The sequence below is a fragment of the Myotis nattereri genome (assembly GCF_964212035.1).
Source record: "Myotis nattereri genome assembly, chromosome: 8".
NCBI lineage: Eukaryota > Metazoa > Chordata > Mammalia > Chiroptera > Vespertilionidae > Myotis > Myotis nattereri.
Genome location: NC_138083.1, coordinates 42,398,961 through 42,418,672, shown reverse-complemented (window position 1 = coordinate 42,418,672; position 19,712 = coordinate 42,398,961). Strand labels below are relative to the sequence as shown.

The 19,712-nt window shown below is 42.0% G+C and overlaps 1 protein-coding gene across 5 annotated transcripts in view; it reads right to left on the bottom strand.

Annotated features, from left to right (window-relative positions):
* Positions 1 to 19,712, bottom strand: part of NEDD4L (NEDD4 like E3 ubiquitin protein ligase) — a 309,487-nt gene that overhangs the window by 28,380 nt on the left and 261,395 nt on the right. For 3 of the 5 annotated variants that reach the window (XM_081097852.1, XM_081097851.1, XM_081097854.1), the window contains 6 exons: positions 17,559 to 17,690; positions 16,927 to 17,046; positions 15,638 to 15,835; positions 9,588 to 9,665; positions 6,710 to 6,764; positions 2,508 to 2,566 (listed from right to left, as the gene is read on the bottom strand). In XM_081097852.1, the coding sequence (XP_080953978.1) occupies positions 2,508 to 2,566; positions 6,710 to 6,764; positions 9,588 to 9,665; positions 15,638 to 15,835; positions 16,927 to 17,046; positions 17,559 to 17,690 (642 nt within the window). Of the gene's footprint in view, positions 1 to 2,507; positions 2,567 to 6,555; positions 6,610 to 6,709; positions 6,765 to 9,587; positions 9,666 to 15,637; positions 15,836 to 16,926; positions 17,047 to 17,558; positions 17,691 to 19,712 lie in introns of all 5 variants that reach the window. The other 2 variants (XM_081097853.1, XM_081097855.1) reach the window with 2 other exon arrangements.

Genomic DNA, 19,712 nt, shown 5'->3' with positions numbered 1-19,712 from the left:
TGAGCCATCCAGCCAGGGCTAAACACAAGGTAGTTTTAAAACTCCACTGAACAATGAGAAATAGGAGTGGGAAGAATGGCACTAACGTTCCCTCAAGTCCTATATTATCCAGGAGGAGAGTAGAGACTGATTAATTTCAACACGAAGTCAATTATGTCAGATAAAAATTTTAATGTGAGCACTAAGAGCACTGAAATAGAAAATACAACTTCTGAGCAAGTATTAAAAAATGAAAGAAAATAAAGTGTACTCTATCAATCTAATAGAAGGTAAGAAAAGAAAAAACACAGCAAGAGACAGAAAATATGTCCTAGACAAATACTAAAGAGAGAAAATGAATGTAATGATTGATGAAGCCAGTCACCGTGGGAGTTTGACACAGCTATCTTGGTTAGATAAAACAGCCAGGAAAACAGTAGAAATCGAAATGGATAATTTGAACACGACAGGCTTGATCTAATGGTATACATATAAAGAACTGTTCTATACCCAAGAAAGGCAGAACACACATTCTTTTCAAACTCAAAGGAACATTTACAAAAACTGGCCAAGCCTCCAAAGACGTTTTGCATATCTGATAATCAATATTCCATAGTCAATATTCTCTGACCATATGCAATACAATTAGAAAGCAGTAAGAAACAGGCAAAAATTCTCCCATAGTCTTAAAACTAAAAAGCACATTCTAAATAACTTAAAAGCCAAGGAGAAAAATCATATGGAAATGACCAAATATTTAGAATTAAATGATGACGAAAGCCAAATGTCTACACTAAGTTGATAATTACCTAAATAAACATACTCTTCTTATTGAAAGAAATGACACTAATAATGATAAGAGTAAACCAACCTCTTTAAGTCGAGATCACTTTTGGGGACAAATCTATCTGGATTTATGCTAGATAATTTTCAACAGTAGACTACGTGCTTGACTGAATGTAGATGATCAATAAACCATAAAAAAGATTTGAAAAAGACTGAGAAATATCATGTCAAAAGTCCTCTGCAAATTGAAAACAGCTCTGTTTACTGAATTTACCTGTTGCTCATGATGGAGAAGAGAAAATGCTATTCTAACAACTTATTGTGATTACGAATAAATAAAAATGAAAGCCATGGTAGAATGGCAGGCATTTATTAAGCTCCATGGAAAAAAAGTAATTGACTGTTTTAACCCAGGCATTACTAGGCATGTTGTAAAATGCAGAAAGCAGCAGAGTAAACAAAATGAACAGATCCAACAGGTAATTAAAAGATGACAGGGATCAAGTGCACTTGCATTCTAATATCATTTAAATTTTCAAATGGACTTACCTTTATAATCAAAACATAATTTGAACTGAATCAGATCAAAGCCATGACATTAGTATTTTAAAAATACCCATTGGCCTCTTAGCTCAGTGCTCAAAATATAATAAATGTAATTTCCTCCAGTTTTTAAAAGAACCCCACATTTGCCATCTTCTGTGATTCCAGTATCTTTCCTGAAATTCCAAATCATCTCCTTGCACTCTTGTAACCACCGACACGAGGTGCTAGTACATTCCCCGCCGATGAGATGAGCGTGGCCCCCACTCTACAAACTCCACCCAGGAGCTGGATACCAAGTGTCCATTACTGCCGAGTGACCAGGGGTTCTCACTCTTCCTTACGAACAGTGTGTGGCAGCATTTCAAGGGGGCAGCACCATACCTAAGGCAGAACTCGTTCTTTTCCCACCTGGTACACACGAAGGGACTATGAGAAAGTTAGTGGGTCAGCGGAGATAAAGATTCTTATCTTATCTGCCAGCTCCAGAGGTTAGCGACAACCTCCCCCAAACCTTTACAGAGTTTCAGCGCTGGAAGAGATTCAGAATACAGCTTAGATTTGGTTAGCATGCATGAACTGCCCTTGGCCTAGAGAAATGACAAAACTCTGCAAACATAGGGCTGGCTTTGCCTCATAGAGAAAGGAAGAGAGGACAATTTGATTGTTTCACTTATATTTTATTATTTTTAAAATACTTATTATTTATTTATTTGTAATCCTCACCTGAGGATATGTTTTACTGATTTTTAGAGAGAGGGGAAGGGAGAGAGAGAGAAATAGAAACAGAGAGACAGACAGAGAGAGACATGGATGAGAGAAACAGCAAGTAGGTGTCTTTCCGTACACGCCCCACCGGGGATCGAACCCACAACCTTTCAGTGTACAGGATGATGCTCCAACCAACTGAGCCACACCGGCCAGGGTTGATTGTTACACTTATAATCCATCCTTTTATAATGGAGAAAAGAAAATGTTTAGTTTAGCTACCACGATCACATCATTTTCTTTTCCTTTATAATGAAAGCCACATGAAAAGGCAAATGTAGTTGTACCTCACCAGGAAATTCCCATCAGGAGGAGATGGGAGTAATGTTACATTACTCAATTACACCAAGGTGAGCAGAAATATACAAGAAATGTGTGTTTTGATACAACCAAAATATTACACTGAAGATTCAGAACTTGAGAATACTGACCGGGCCAGTAATAGCTGGATTCTGCAGTCTTGGGTCTTCCCACTGAGTTATTTTGCTATCTGAAAATTAATATTAAAAAAATCAGCATATTAGTTGAAATCTATTCTATGTAAAAAATGTTTTAGAAATAATTATTCCTGGTTTTTCAAAAGCTGTCTAGTCCCCCAACCTGGTCCCCGAAGATAATATCTTAGTATTTCAGGGTTAGAAGAGAACGATACTCTGTATGGCAGACCTCCTATGTAATGTTTAGTTAAAAACACTCAATCAAAAAAGCACAGCTAAAGTAAAACCATCTATTTACACTGTTTTTGGCAAGCAATCTGCTGAAAGTTCAATTATAAACCCCTGTTCTTTCAAGGATTTATAACTTGATCTTGATATTCATTTAATTGAAAAAAGGCACAAAAAGTCTTAGTCCGCCAAAAGTTAACACACACACATTACTTTTTCTCATTTCAAATACTTTTGCTTATGCTTATGGTCTTGAAAAACTGCTTTCAATTAAGAGTCCTATACTGAACAAATGAATAATCCATTGCATGTGTCACTCATATGCACACAACAATGGAAGCAGCCAATAAGTAAGGCAGTCCAAAAAAGGAGAATTACATACTGCAGAGGAAGATTCTAGAGAAAGGCTTCCCTTTTGGCCATGTTGGCGAGAAGCGGTTTTCTTTCTTCCAAAAGAGTCAATGTTAACAAAATTGTTCAAAGCCACCTACACCACTACTTCAGTGGTGCAGGCGATAATGAACAAGAGCTGCCCTGCATCACTTGGGATTTGTGACTCTGCATAATCAAAAAGACTTCATGGATTACTGTGTGTGTGTGTGTGCGCACGCACGTGTGTGTGTGTGTGTGTGTGTGTGTGTGTGTGTTGGGGGGGCGGGCAGAGATGAACGCACATGAAAGATAATGTGGTGGAGGATAGACTGGGGAAGAATGAGTTCTTTCTGGAGTTTTAGGAAATCTAAGTTGATTTAAAAAAATGGGAAATTATTTGAGAAAAATACTGATTCTAATTATTTCCTGTAAACTCAAGAATAACTAATACATTTGGTTTAAATGACCATACCAGGGATTTTTCAGAGTCTGGTATTACAATTATTTCAATAGAAGCAGAGTAAAGTCTTAAAGTTACCAAAGCACATGATTCTAGATTTGTGTATGCTGGAAGACAATTTACATGAAGTGCTTCAACTGTTCTAGAGAACCTTGATGGGTCCCTTACCTTGAAAATGGAAGATTTGGAAAGTGAAAGTTGCTACTGTGATGGAGAACAATAGAAAAGAAAACCAAATAATGGAAACAAAGAGCTGAGCAATAACTGCCTTGGACTATCACTGTAAGGACTGGGTATTGTCATCAAAGCAGAAAGTAAATTAATAACTACCTGTACACAACTCCCAAATCTTTAGTCCAAACCTCAATTTCAAGCGCCACCCTTGACATCTGCATCTAGATTCCCCATAGGTACCTTCAACCCAACTCTTTAAAAATTGAACCCATAATCTTCCAACACCAAAACCGTTTATGGAATCCCGTATTCTCGATTAACAATATCACAATCCATTCACTGTTCAAATCTGGAATCTTGACACATCCCTTTTCTTCCCTCGCCATTTACCTCTGATGGTGACCAAACTGTCCCTACTTCTTTCTGGGTGCTCATCTTTTCCCTGAACCATTCTCTAGGTTTCCCTGGTCTCAGTCTTATCCCTGTTCGAAACTCTCTATATAGCTCTGCCAAAAGGATCTTTCTAAAGAACAAATCTGACCACTGTCACCTCCTCTGGAAAACCCCTCAGGAGCTCCCTCTTGCCTGTAGAAGGGACCGAGTTCCCACACCTGGCAGACCGCCTTTAACTTGATGGGTGTGCCACCCCCGCTTTCTCTGCACACTGGCCACGGGCAACCTTGCCGCACTTCTCTGCACAGCCTCATACACCTGCACACCTTCTCCCTGCGGGAACCACTTTTCACTGCGTGTTCGTGACTAGTCTTATTCATCATTTGGAATATGTCTGAAGAGTGATCCATTCCATAAGGCCTTCCTGCAGTCTCCCCCATCCCTGGTGCCCTGTGCCACTTGGCAAGCAGGTACACTCTTTGCTTTCACATTAACAAGGGGTTCTTTCCTCCTAATACAGCATTTAATACTTCCTGGTACTCCCTGCTAGAATCTAAGTCCCTCAATGACGGGGTGTATGTTATTCCCCTCTGCAGCTTCCTCTCCACCACTTAACACATTTCCTAGCCTAATATGTAACAGGAGTCCAATATGTTATTATTTTTAATGACCAAATGGAGCTGATGGTGATAACAAAGTTCCTTTATGGTTGGCTAAGCTCTCAGTAATATACAAGTTTCTGCGTGGTTATCATAAAGATCAATTTTGCAAGTATTGCCAATTTTTGAATATATGGTGGCCAGTTATGCATTTTTTCCTCTGGAATTTTAAAAATCTAAACTTGCTTTGTCTTCAAGACATTTTTTCAAATAAAGGGACAAGAATGAAGTAGAAGAATGAGAAACTCAGTCAATTTAGCTACTGTTTACTGGTTTGGTAAAGGCTATGAGCAGAATAGACTCAAATAGGATTTTACAGCATCGCTAGAATTTAATTTTCTCTTCTAGTTTAGTATATAAGATATCTGTGGTCAATTCCTCAGCTGCTGGGCATGTCTGGTCTTTAAGAAGAATCACACAATTCCTAAGAGAGGCAGAGATTCAGTTCAAGATCTTCCCTTAACCTTTTGCACCAGGCTTGAGACATAGGAGCCATTTGATAAATGTCAACCAAATAAATCAAGGCGTCTAAAGAGAAGATTAGTACTGAGCATTATCTCTTCTGAGATTAAATCTTTAAGGTTGTTGAAATTATAAATCTTAAAAATGTCTAATGTCTTAAGAATTTATGAAGCAGAAAATAAATAGCATAATTATTTAAAAGAGAAGGGCATTGTTGTCCCTGTCATTCAGAGTGCAGCCACCTGTCCCAGTGATGCTGGCAGACAGGGTGGCTGAGTAACTCGCAAGGTGATCACTTTCACAGTAAATGGCACATATAAGGATGACCTGGTTTCTATCCCAAGACAGCAAAATGAGATGCTGAATTTTGGCAGAAATCAGATGTGGGAAAACTACTTAGAAAAAGAGGTTCATTTGGAAGGTAAGGAAATTCCTCAATGTCACCACCAGGTAACCAGACCCATTTTGGAGTGTACCTATTAGGCTGATAAAGCCTCTTAAAAAGATAAGAATTCTGCATTTTTTATAAACTGGATTTTGGGGAAAAGGCAGATGAATTGAACTCTGTTTCACAAAAGCCTAAAAGATGGTGATAAGCCCCGCCCTCATGGCCAGAGTCCCCAGCAATTGGCTTATCTAATCAGTGTGATGAGTTAAGACAATGTGAGGCTGGGGAAACCTGGTTCAGACTTACTGTTTATGAATCAAATTACAACAAGGAGCAAAATACTACCACACTGCATGTGTGATTTGAACTTTAAATCTATTTAAAGACTTCTTTTTCCTATACATTTTCAGACGTTGTAAGGGATGTGCAAATATGGAGAACGTGTTACTTCAAGAAAGAAAAAAACTGGCTAAAAGCAAACCTTTATTAGTTTTAGTTGAAATGAGAAATCACACAGTTTTCATAGGTGCTGGAGCAAATGTCTACAGCAAATATATCACAATTTCAAGAAAAGAACTGCATATATATTAGTGTGTTGGGTGCAAGGAAACATGCTATGAATAGAAAATAAGTCAGAATGGGCAGCTGGCCCTGAGACCGTGAAGGTGGTGTTTAAAACACACGTGTGCTGCATCAAGCACCGCACACACCCAGATTTTGGACTCAATCATCACTTCTAATCTTATTTTCTATTACCAGAGTGTATTTATTGAAAGCGCAAAAGTCAAGGGGTCATCAACCAAAAAATAGTTCTTAAATAAAAAAAAAGTTAATAGGTCACAAGATCAAATTGGGTGAAAGCTTGCTGGGCTACTTTACAGCAAACGTGGGGGGAATGCACAGTACCGTACGAGGGCACTGATTCTCTGGTACCATTCTCTCCACATAACACCTGGCTGCCTAGACAAAGAGTAAAATGACAAAGCTTTCACTTTAATATTTGAAATACCCTTCCCCCCCTTTACCTGCAATCCCTGTGTCCATAACAGTGCCTACTTACTATGATCGATATAAAATGTTCGGCCATCCAAGTGGATTCTTTCTTCCCACCCGGGCTAGTATAGAGAGAGAGAGGAAGAGAGAGAGAGCGCGCAAAAATTAGCTAGCTGTTCCAAAATCAAAGGCAAAATTATGACACCTTACTCTTCCCTCCTAGGGTACAGTTTTACATTAAGAATAAACCACAAACATTTCAAGTTAACCCTCAACAACATCTAGGAACACACTTGAAGCACACGTCCACAGTCTTGGATGCGTTCACCACTTGAGCAGGAAACAGGGATCGCTATTTCAAAAGCTTCAAATGGGAACTTTGGCATCCCATGGAACAGTTGAGTTTGGGGATGAACAGCTCATTTAATTAAACAAATATGTACTAAGTACTAAAAGGAGGAGGAGGAGGGATAATACAAAAATGTTGGAGACAGATGCTTTACTCATGTCATCACTGGTTGAAGAATCGAATACTTGCACTTCACTGTTGTGAACTCTCACTGTTCAAACTCGGGAACCAAAAAGACTTGGATAATCTTTTCAAGGGAGGGCTGGTATGCTCTCATTGTCTGAACTGCACCTACTTGCTACTTGAAACTCAGGAACCTAACAGGTCCAGACCACAGGCAATGATTTCCTTTTGAAACTCACTCTCTAGACACAGTTTGGGCTCTCTCATCTAAACCCAGAACCAGTCAGATTTGCAGAGGAATATTTGTATAACCTAATGAATAAAGATGGAATCACAACCTCCCTAGCTTCAAATTTTGCCATAATATACCACACACCAGGCAACAGAAAAGGTTATTATGTTTGGGAAAAAGCAATAAAAAAATTCCCAGTGCTCTTCATTTAAAAATAGTATTAGAATCTTCCCTCCCCTTCCTGCCCCTGTAAGGTTATTTATTTTTAATTGGGGGTGGGTCGAGGAGGATGCATGGCAAAATTTTCATTCAAAATCTAGGTTTGTAGTAAATTGCTCAATCCCATTCAGGCTCCCAAAAAGAACTGATAAAAAATTAGCTTTATAAACAGCTATCAACCAGGGAAGAAAGCTTAAAATATCTGCAGACTAAATGACTTACAAAACTTTCTGTGATTACCTATGTCTTTCTCTCCCACCATTTTTAATATTTTTGTTCCTATTCATTAAATCAGATTATGGGTTGAACTTATGGTTGCTATGTTACAAAATAAATGTGTGCTGTTTAAATTGCCATCAGTAAAGAATGCCTCCTACATCCTAGTTATAAGGTCTACCTTCCACTGACAGTTACCAATTCAGAAACCTCTTTCAACTAAGACTTCAATTAGAATTATTCCCCCCCACCCCACCCCAAAGGTCACTCTCTTCTAAATGCCCACGTCTTCTTTTGGAGTTAGTCCCAAGTGTAAATAGAAGTTCACCCCACCCCAACACTACGAAACGGACTCGCCCTTGAGAGGGGTCTGCAAAGCATCACCAAGAAGAGCGATCTCGGGTGCATTCAGCACAGACTTGGTAACAGAAGGCAGGTCATCTCTCAGAGCCGCCGTCATTACTTGCCTGTTTCTTTGGGGGTTATTTAATGAAAAACATGCTATGTTTTGTTTTAAGCTGAAGTTCTATTCTGGACAGCTCTGTTTTGGGGGAAAAATGTTATCATTTAATTTCCTTTCTGTAAATTAAAACTAATGAAGTGTGGCCATGTCGGAGCAGAGGGAGCTGCGGGCGGGCGGCCTGTGTGTGCGAGGCTGCGCTCACTTGTGCCCCGTCCCGTGTCTTCAGGGAGACAAAATGGACTTGAAGCAGATGATGAGCTTTTCCTAAAGCCGATTCTGCCTCAGATGAACCAAAGACTTTTTGAAATTCTGCTTCGCGTAGAGCAGCTGCATACAGACATTTCCTTAGAGCTGTCAGCACCAGAGGACCGCCCCCTCCTCCATGTGGGGTGACCATGCACCCGGCAGTCTCATCCCAAGGAGCTTTTCAAGTCTTAACAGAAACTACGTGGTCTTCAGTCTCTGAAACAGGACACTGAACTCAGGGTTGGTGTGTGCGTTTAGGACATGGAGTGGTCCCCCCGTGTGGAGGCTGCGCTTGAGCATCTGACAGGTTATGGGCAAGGCAGGTTTGGGGGACACTTTTAGAAGTGCCTGCTAACATAGGATCCATCAGAGCTGGGCTTCCTATGGCCCACGGAGCAGGGGGTGAGGAAAACCACTCCTGGGGGATTTCTGGAGCCGGCCGGGCAGCCTGGCTGCATGCACACAGCGTGGGCTAAGTGGGAAGGATTTGTGTCTGGCGTGACACGGTCCTGGGGTTCATGGCTGCGGCACCCTCACTTGTGACCAGACAGAGAGGTAGATGCACAGGCCCAGGTTGGGTAGCACACCCCGCCCCCACATACGCCCCAGAGTCTGAAAACCTGGAGAATCCAGCCTCACCCAGCAGATTGAGAATGCAATGAGACATTTTAGGCTGACAGTCTGTAGACCCGTTTGCTGCTAACAGAAAACGGAGAATCTTTATTCCTGGGTAATTGCTATGCATATTCGAAATAAAAGGAAGTGGCGACCTTTGCATTTTTAGCTTTTCAAAGAATCGTGTCTGAAAAGGAATTACTTTAAGCCGATGCCTATAAAACACACGTCTACCAAAATAAACTTTAAGACTTTCAAAAAAAAAAAAAAAAAAAAAAAAAAAAAAGAAACCTCTTTCATATGTACTAGCTGGTTGTATGTACGATTAGAATTCAGCCATACACCTGATTCTATTAAGAAATTATAGACCAATGGGCCAAAAGTCTGGAGAAAGAGGTCACAGGGCCTCTCCATCAACACTGGGCAGATAAATGAATAAACATATTCAGACTTGTCCATGTGTCTCCAGTACGTATACTCACAGGCAGAGGGCCAAGGTCATTGGGGTTTAAAGGTGCCTTCGATCGCAAATGTACTGGAAATTTCAGGCGTGGATCTTCCTGCAAGAAAAATGTAAAAGGCAGAACGTGTTAAGAGTGACGTCTGTGTGCTGTTACTGGCTCCTCCCCTTCTGGAGCTGTATGTTCCAAGGCAACCAGGAGGCATGTGCATGAGCCACACTCCTGCCTGCACGGCGGAGGGAGGGTCCCATCTTTGAACAGGAAGCCTGGCTGACCATCTCTCAGAAGAGACTCCATTCTTCCTCCTTGTCCTTGGTGAAAGAAGGAGAGTCAGGACATTTAAATAAAAGGTTAACATTTTCCCAAGATCTTGAGCAGGTGAAGAGAAGAAGGACCCAGCAGTGATGTTACTATGGAAACCAGAATAAAGGGTGCCCGCGAAGAGGAGGCTCTCCTCCACAGAAGAGGGAGCGAAAGCCTGGTCTGTAAATCCCCTACGGATCCAGGGCTGCGGGTGAGGGTGGCGAGCCTCACACACTGGAACAGCTCTCCATGAGCACTGGAGTCCCCTGCTTCCCTCTCCCGCCCCTCCCTGAACCAGAGCAGGGAATCTGAAGCGGGTCTGCCTGGCAGGTCAGGAGTGATCCCAGAGAGCGCTGGCTGGCTTCGTCATACAGTCACATCCCTATTAGACAACTGGACTGAGGCTCTCCAGTTCTACAGATTAGGTTCTCATGTATGTCTTAATATTTACAAGTTTGCAAAATATTTTTCTTAAGGAATGTGCTTAAGATACCACCGAAAATCAACAAAAGAGAAATACATAGTTGGCCATTTTGGTTCATGATTTATAATTGACAAAGTAATCAGACATACGATCTTGCAACCACGTTCTTAGGAGGTGGGGTACATGATCTCTGTTTCTTTAGATGGGGAAACTGAGTTTCAGAAAGAACGAGACCTTGTCCAGAGGTTCTGACCCTGAATCTGGGAGCTGCTCTCATATAGGCTCTGTGAAAATGCAAGGCATTTTCATATTTTAATCTCAAAAGGTTAGAAAACAAATGATAAAACTCAGAATAATAAAATGTTAATAAAATAAGCCTAAGATTTAAAAAAAAATCCTGTAATAAAACTTATTTTGTGACTATTAGTGGGAAAGGGGTTTCCTTTGGGAGTGACAAAAAATGTTCTAATATTGATTATGGTGATGGCTGCACATCTTTGTCCAATGTTTGTCCAAAACCCATTCAATTGTACAATTTAAATGGGTGAATTGCTTGGTATGTGAATCATATCTCAATAAAGCCGTTAAGTTTTTTTCCTGGTCAACAGTCTTAAAGCACTAGAATTACTGTATTATAACAAAGTGACAGAATTTTGGAATCGGCAAGAATAAAAAAATAAAACCAAGCTTTGCTTTCTGTTAGCTATAGCAAACTTTTAATTGAAAAAAATAATCATGTTAGTGGTTTATGATGGATATTGACCCTGAACCTCACTAATATGCTTTTAAAAAGGATGAGTAAAAACATAAAATAGGTCCAGTATTCTGTAGATTACTGGAACACATACAGTGCGTAGAGACATTACACAGATTTGGGATTTATAAAGTCTGAACAGCTGATATTCTGGGAAACATTTGTGATAGGTTCATTGTGACCAAGGAGAAACTTACAGAGCACAGAACGCCACAAAAGCTACCCACTCACGGCTAACTGTGAGCTGGCCCAGCTAATGGCACAACCACGGGGACCCTTGGGAACACATCCCTGACCACACAGGTTTAGAGAAAGCCCAAGGCCACTATGCCATGAAAAAGGACAGGGCTTCCGATGCTACATGCCAAGCTAGCCACACCTTCGAATCCCACACACAGGCTACTGAGAAAGACAACATGTTCAAAGGTGGTGATTTAAAGGGGGGATGAAGCTGAAATTAAAGTGCCAGTGGGGCTGGGGGCAGGGAAGTATAAACTATAAAATAAATCCGATTTCACAGGTCTGCTATAATGGCCTCTCATGGAAACCTAGAATTCATAGAATGTGAGGACTAGAAGGCCTGAGGGGTCATATTTGATTATATCAACAAAAATAAAAATGACAGCAGCTGTACACTCTTTAGCTCTGAAGGCTAAGTTTAGGGGCAACACTGAACCCCTTTCTCCACTGACTCCCCTGAACAAGCAAGGAGGGGGCACCCCAAGCCGATGGCGCAGGTGGAGGGCAGCCAGGGCTCCACATGAGTTATGACAACTTCAGGGATGCCAATAGTTGGGACACTAATGAGATCTCTAATGATATAAATACAAATGAATGAAACCATGAAGAGGGACACTCAATTGTTTCTCCCTTTCCTCAGCACAGTGAGAACGCTCACTATTTCCCAGTTATTTCAGTATTCCCCATTTGCTTCCCTTAATATAGCACAAAGGGGTTTTAAAAAGAATGGAAAGATCAACACCTCTTTAAAAACCAAAATCACTTACAAATATATTTATAGTACATAAAACAAGGGAATGCTCCTGGTTCAAAAAACAACAGCTTGCCCTAACCGGTTTGGCTCAGTGGATAGAGTGTCAGCCTGCGGACTGAAAGGTCCCAGGTTCGATTCCGGCCAAGGGCATGTACCTTGGTTGCGGGCACATCCCCAGTAGGAGGTGTGCAGGAGGCAGCTGATCGATGTTTCTCTCTCATCGATGTTCCTAACTCTCTGTCCCTCTCCTTTCCTCTCTGTGAAAAATCAATAAAATATATTAAAAAAAAAACCCCAAAAAACAAAATAACAGCTTTCCCCCCCATCCTGGAAGAGATAAACAACCAGGCCTCGGCTACAATGAGTTTTCTTAGTTTGGACCCAGTAGAAAACAAACCTGAAACTTCATTAAGGCATACTCTGTCTTGCTACAAAAACAAGGCAATGCTTTGTTCTGTAAGAGACATAAACATACTCTTACATACATGCTTCGAGCTGCTTCCTTAACAGAAGGAAGGAACAGACAAACCGAAGGCCTCTTGTAACCTTTCCTCTGTCACCTGGTGGCCCCCAGCAGGCATCCATGGCCCACCCCAGGTAGGGACAAGTGAACCAATGGCTGGAAGTCTGGTCACAGGAATCCTCATATGGCCAGGGCTTAGTGCCTCTTCTAGGTGTTACTAAGGATGAGAGCATGGTGGACAGACCTTCGCTTTCAGGCTGAGGCCTCAGACGTTATTCCAGATGGACGGCGGGCACACTACTTTAATATGAGATCGTGCTTTGTAAGCAGACTTCAACAGGAACTTTCCTCCGTGCGTGTACACAGGGGAAATGTTGGCCTGATCTTTTCATGCTCTGGTTTAGTGCAAGAATCAAGAGCACACAGGCTGAGGGGGCAGGAGTACTGTTTTCATTATTCTCCACCTGTTCTACCAGCTTTTCACCATAGGGCTCAAATCTAAGAAGAGCTATGCTGGCCTCTCATTTGTTCTCTCGTTTAAAAAACGAAGCAAGCCCAGCCACTGAGGCTCAGGGGTTGAGTGTCAACCCATGAATCAGAAGATCACAGTGTGATTCCCAGTCAGGCACATGCGCAGGTTGCAGGCTTGACCCCCGTAGGGGGTGTGTAGAAGGCAACCCATAGATGAGTTTTATCACTGATGTTTCTAACTTTCTCTCCCTCTCCCTTCCTATCTCTGCAATCAATGAAATTTTTTTTTTAAAAACAACAACAACAAAAAACCACACGAAGCAAACCCCAAACCATCTCAAGATAAATTTTAAGCTAAAAATGATCTTTACAGTTTCCTCTATTCCTCCATTTTTGGTCCAAATCAACAGGAGATTTAGAGCAATCCTTCGACAGTCAGCGTTTCTGTACAGGCCTTTGTTTAGAAGGAGAGGCAGCAGCTGGGCCAGCCTGTCTGAGTTTAGAGAAGAAGGGGAGTAACGGGGGGGGGGGGGGGGGGGGGGGGATGTCCAGTTGTTACTTTAAGGATTTTCAACAATGGCAGCAGCAACAAAATGTTGTTTTAACGAATTAAAATTTTAAACCAGTAAATCAGTCAATAACAAGCATGTGGGCAGAAAGGGGCAAATGGAAATTCAAACTGGGTTTCATGCAGCAAGGATGCAGGCAGTAAACAAAGCTGGGGCTGTTTAAAATCAAACCTGCCCAGCTGCAATTACTCTGCAGTTGTGGCGTGAAAGGCTGTGAGAGGGTTAGGGGATTTGATTACTAAGCTAGTTCAGATTTCTAAAACCACAGCTTATGTTGGCAGGCCACCGTGGCTCCATACACTAATCCATCTCCTTTTATACTATTTACCCCCTATTTCTGGAGTGCCATTCCTGGCTGAGGATTTTGTAGAATCGCGTACTCTTATCAGGACAGCCACGTTCTATGTCAACGAGGAAAAAAAAAGACTTAAAAACCAATCTCCCTTAGCTGGTTTTCCCCAAAGCTGCCTATCTCTTACTCTCGTCTTGGCCACAAACCTATAATATGATATGAGACTCAAAGGTGAGTCAAACAAAGCTACATGTTATTACATGCCTTTGAGGTAGTTATGAGTTTAATGAATGTCACCAGGATCTAAATGATAAATTCCCCTGGAAGGCTAATTCCTTTACTTTAAAATAGAACTTTTAGAGTGGTTCTCACTAAGGGGTTCTTGCAAGCATGTGGTAACATTTTTGGTCATCACTGGTGGGGGAGGGAGAGGAATGGTGGTTATTCAGTGACAGGAACCAAGGATATTAAGCATCCTACAATAATAGGCACAGTCACAGTCCTGCCCCAAATACCGAGAACGTCCTCATGGAGATGTGCTTACCACCATCCATCCACAGGACTTGAGAGAAAGAGAGAGGGAGAGGGAGAGGGAGAGGGAGAGAGGGAGAGAGAGAGCGATATCTAGGCCCTCTAGTCCAGTCTCAAGGGACTGATTTAACATTAGGCCACGGGCAAAGTATAAATGACAGTCCAGGACATTTTGGTCCAGGCCCCTTCATTAACACAGTACTGCTGTTCTAACAATGGACACACTCGTGTCTTCACTGAAAATGGGGATTTAAAGTACGTGTTCACCTCTGACCCAAGACCAGAGAGCTAGGGCCATTGACAATCCCCAAACTCAGACAGCTTTCCAGTCACATTGATTCTAAGCAAGCAGCAGAGAAGCCAGAAGGACTGAGTCAAACTCTGAACCCAGGCCATTAGTTGGGGACATAGGGACAGGAAGGAAAACAAACCTTCTGCAGCTTTGGAAACAGAAACAACAGAACTAATTTCAGTTCAGTCATAGGTCTACAGGTATTAATAGAAAAATACCCCTGGCTCTTTAAAAGACAATGTGCTACATTAAAGAAGCCCACCACTGATTCAGCTAAAACCCGAACAGAGGAGTATAAAGATATGCACATTCACTTGTAATTAATCTCATATTGTATAAATTCATACAACACACGGATTCTTTCTCAGGCACGACTCCTGAGTCAAATTTGACAAAATGTTCACAAAAAAGAACTATCACATTTACAACCAAAATCCTCAGTACATCTCCTATTCCACAGTTAAAGGTGTGAAATGGAGCACAGAAACGTAAAACACTAAAATAAAATACTAAACTGAGGTGGACGGTGCAAACGAAAGGGATAAATCAAACAAGGATGGGTGATGTTAATAAAAATGTAGAAAGAAACTGACAAGGAAAAATTATTTTCAGAAAGATCAGAATTCCTATTACACCATCTTGAGAGGTGAAGGAGTATCATCAACATCCTAGCAATATAGAGCACCGCTTTTTCCCCAAATACGGCCAACTGTCAAAACTATAGCTGTCCAGGAATGTTCTGGAGAAAAGGCATCCAACCTGGCACCAGCAGCTGGCCCTGACCCTGCACCCATCCATCACCCCTCCCACAAGCCCCTGCGTGCCAGATCTTGAAGCAGGCTGAGAAGACCCTCTAGGGACAAGCTGCGGTGTCAGTGAAGTTTCTCTACAAGAATCATGAGAACGGAGTGAGGAAATGAGGGAATGAATGTCAGACCTCATGATGGAAATGGAGCCAAATAAAAGCAGCGACCTTACCCACGTTGTAGTCTTTGTGTTATGGTCAATGAAGAAGGGCCGGCCGTTCGGCGCGATCCTCATTTCCCAGCCCGGTGGCAGGAAGCTCTGTGTGACTTTGTGTTGTGGTTTGGGGGAGTTGTAAGGTGATGGCTGTGGGGACTGTGGATTGGAAAGGGTATCTTTCACAGCCCGACGTATGGGTGAATCCTTGGCACCCTAAGGAATAATAATGAGCATTAGAACTCTTACAGGTGCTAGTCCAGTGTGTCAAAATGTACCTGGGTATCACGAATGTTCCATTTGGAAAGGGACAAGGGGAAGCTTCTAAGAAATCTGTTTCTGTCATTTGTTTACTTTTAAATAAATTGAATTTTAAAGTTTTTCTATTGATTAAACACACATTAATTACTTAAAATCACCATCCTTTGATAGCTACTGGTTATATGCCAAAAATATTATGCTCCCCTGAGAATTATGGATGGAGACTTTACAGAGGGTGGAGAAAGACGTGCCCCTGCTCTTAATGAGCTCACAGTCTAATGAAGAATGGATTGGCAATTTGCAGAGCATAAGAAGAAGCCCCTAGATCATCAAAGACAACCAACCACCTGGACTCGTATGGTTACCAGGACATTTGTATCACAGTTTGGAAGAGAGCTATCTTTCATTCCCACTCATTAGCATTTAAGCCCAGGGCACAGAGAGTACCACAGCTACGTCTAGGCCATCGTCAAGTTTAGAACTTGAACGTTTGTGCTCTGGCTTCTCCAACTCTCTGACGCGGTGATGCTAAGGCATGGTATTCAGACCACACAAACAGGAGAGCAACGCAGATGCACAGCAATGACTTAGGGATGCAGATATGCATCAGAAACATGTATGCCCATACAATGACAGACCCTACAGTCCAAAGGAAAAGAAATGGTCAAAGCCACAGCTATCGTTTAAAACTTAATATAAGCATTGCTATCTGAAAGAGTTATTATGCATGTCTAATGAGGTAACAGGCAAGAAGGGGCAAAACAACAAGAATGGAGAAAGTTCTGAAGAGAGGAACCCACATGTACAGCACAAGTCACTATGGCCTCAGCCCCATGAGAATGAGAATCAGGTGAGAGTTCAAGGATGTGAGCTGAGCGCAACAGAGAAGCATATACTGAGGCTGCACAAGAACACCCTTCACCATGAACACACACAATGATCAGACAGTAAGGTGGCTGCGAAACTGAAGTCCAAGTTAAGAGAAAAGAGAGAATGAGAAGTCACAGGACAGACGTGACCCCAATTACACTGAGTAGCCTTCTCACCTCCAGTGGGGCAGATAAAGTTACTGTTGGCGAACTGAGGCTACGAGGCCGGCGGATCTGAGGCTCGATTAGATGGTTGTTACTGTTTGTGGCAGATCCAGATGCACCATCTTCTGCAAGCTATGTTGGAGCAAAAACAAGTTAGCTTTATGTGAGGATCTCCCTTTGTGTGTGGTTGGGAGTGTGGACCCAAACAACAACACAGCCAGCAGTAATGAGAGGTCTGGCCTATTTAAAGCATGGAGGAATGATTAAACATAATAATGGGGGAGGGGAAGGTTGGGGAAACACATTCAAGGGAAATAAAAATGAATCACTAGCCAGGCATGAAAAGGAGCCTCAGGAAAAAAGGGGGTGGGAGTTGGGAGAGACACTACACACTGCTATAGGCTCTTACTTTGAAAATATCTTTCACATTACATTTAAAATATATATATCTGGGGATAGAGCGATTTGGGGACCAAATTCTTCCATAGGCATATAGTACACTTAAAATAACACATGTTCTTTGTGGAAAAAATTTTTTCTAAAACATGGTTCTCAGGACAATACATAAACAATAGCAGCGTGGAGCTCTTGTACATTTCGGCTTCACCTGCCTGCAATTTTCAGTTGTGTGGCGATCTGCATACCTGCATGATAGGCCGAGTCCAAGTGGTGGTTCGATTGTTATGATTGACATAGTATGTGCGTCCCTTAGCATCCTTCCTTTCTTCCCAGCCTGAAGGTAGGCCCGGCGTGGTGTGCACGTAGGCCACTGATGGCTGTTTGTGTAAGAAATCATCATTATTTAGTGCAGTTGTTTTCTGATCACTTTAATAAAGTAATGTACAGTTAGAGAATTATTTTTTTCTAGACAAAGTAAGTTAACTCTATTTGTACCCAAAACACTAGTGTCCAGAAAACAGAAGTAGATTTCCAGTAGCTTCAAGTCTACTGCGAAATGAATCTCTGTGGAGTCCAAAATCTTACAGAACGCGTTCTTAAATGTCCGAAGTCTTAAATGCAATGGCTGCTGCTAATGTGCTAAGAGAAAAAAACAGCAACCTGTTTCAGATACTAAATTTTACCAAATTATGTAGAACTTAAAGGTATTTCAAATTGTCAAATGTCACTGTCTATGAGAGGAATGTCTGAATAGTTTCCTCTCGATATAGTTGCCACAGGGATACTCTCCTAGCTTATTCCTAAATTCTTCATCAGCTTAGGGCCCTTACATTGTATCTTTTAGGGGGGAAAGTACACAGAGGGCCTTCTCCAGGAGGTCTGCATTCACACCAATGGCATATAACCAAGAGGACCGACTAGGACACCCCAACTGCCCCAGCTTAGGAAGCCTCCTGGTGAGCTGAGGCTGTATTATCCTGTCTGCCCATGCAGAGCTTGTCTCTTTAAAGGGTGAAGGAAGCACAGGCAGTTTCTGGGTTTAGAAACATGTCCAGTATAGAGTGACTATATTTAGATAGTCCAAATTAGATCGAAAGGATTCCTGAGACACTTCTGCTGGTAAGCAGCAGCCTGAGAAATGTAGCCGGGTGGAGAACTCTGGAATAGCAAGGATGTTTCAGTGACTCAAGGAGGCACCGAGATGGACATCTGAGGTCAGTGCTGTCTCAGGAGGAAGTCCTGGATGTATGGTGGCTGCATATCAGATCTGTCACTGGGAAAGGGGTGTTACTCTAAGGAGTGGGGGCGGATCAGATACAAGAAGCCAACCATGGCTATCCAGGCTCCCAGGAGAACGTAAAAGAAGCAAGAGGCTAAACATTATTTGGGATATAAAAGGAAGCCACGTCTTTCTGGGTACCATCTCCCCTAATTAGGATCTTCTCACCCTCCAGATGTTTTACCAGTTGTCATTTTCTTGGTATTAGGCTGAAAATGTAAATCTCTTGGCCCAGCTTCTCCCTGTGCTCATCCCATCTTTCGTGTCTCCTACCAACAATATGCTGTGGCAGAGAGGGTCACATCAGAGGATCCCCAGTCCACTGCATGACCCTGAGTTAGCATGATCAAGGATGCTACCACGTCATTGGGGACTTTAGTTAATGAGGCTCCATATTCTACTTCCTGAGCTCAACTGCACATTCCAGAGAAAAGCTAACTGAGGCCATGGAACAGCTGCCTCAATGGTTATTTCTAAAACATGTTGAACAGGCAAGGCAACATTACTGGCAACAAAACTTTCTTCTAAACTTACAGCAACTACTTCCTTGACATTTTCCCAGATAAAAACTGAAATACCTCATCATGGATAATTCCAAGACTCTGATCATAGAGCATCCTGGGCCTACGTGTGTGTATTCAACAAGCGTGGAAGAAACACCAACAGGCAGACTTGATCCATCCATGGGTACTTAAGTCAGATGAATTTATACAGCCTGAAGCTCTTTCCGCCTTCCTCCTCTAGCACCAACAGAAAAGAACTATTGCCCGTCTATTTTTTATCTATAAAAGACTGACTCTGCCAAACCAAGTTAGAACCCAAGTTGTATCCTAAGTTAGTGGTCAATTGGACTGTGTGGCAAAGTTCGTGCTATCAACAAGCTTTGACCTACTACTGCTCACATGAGGACCAAAAATGCTTGGGCTAAATGAAGTACTGAATGGAATTTGTTGCTTTTCTTGCTCCCTGTTATTTTTGGGGAGAGGCAATGAGATAGGCCCTGAGACAACTCCGTTCTGGAAGCCTTAAGGAAAGTTTTGCAGTTATAACATCCCTGGAAAGAATATTTGTGAGGGGTCTGATAACTAGTATAGCTTGGCTGTGTCCTGGATAATCTCAG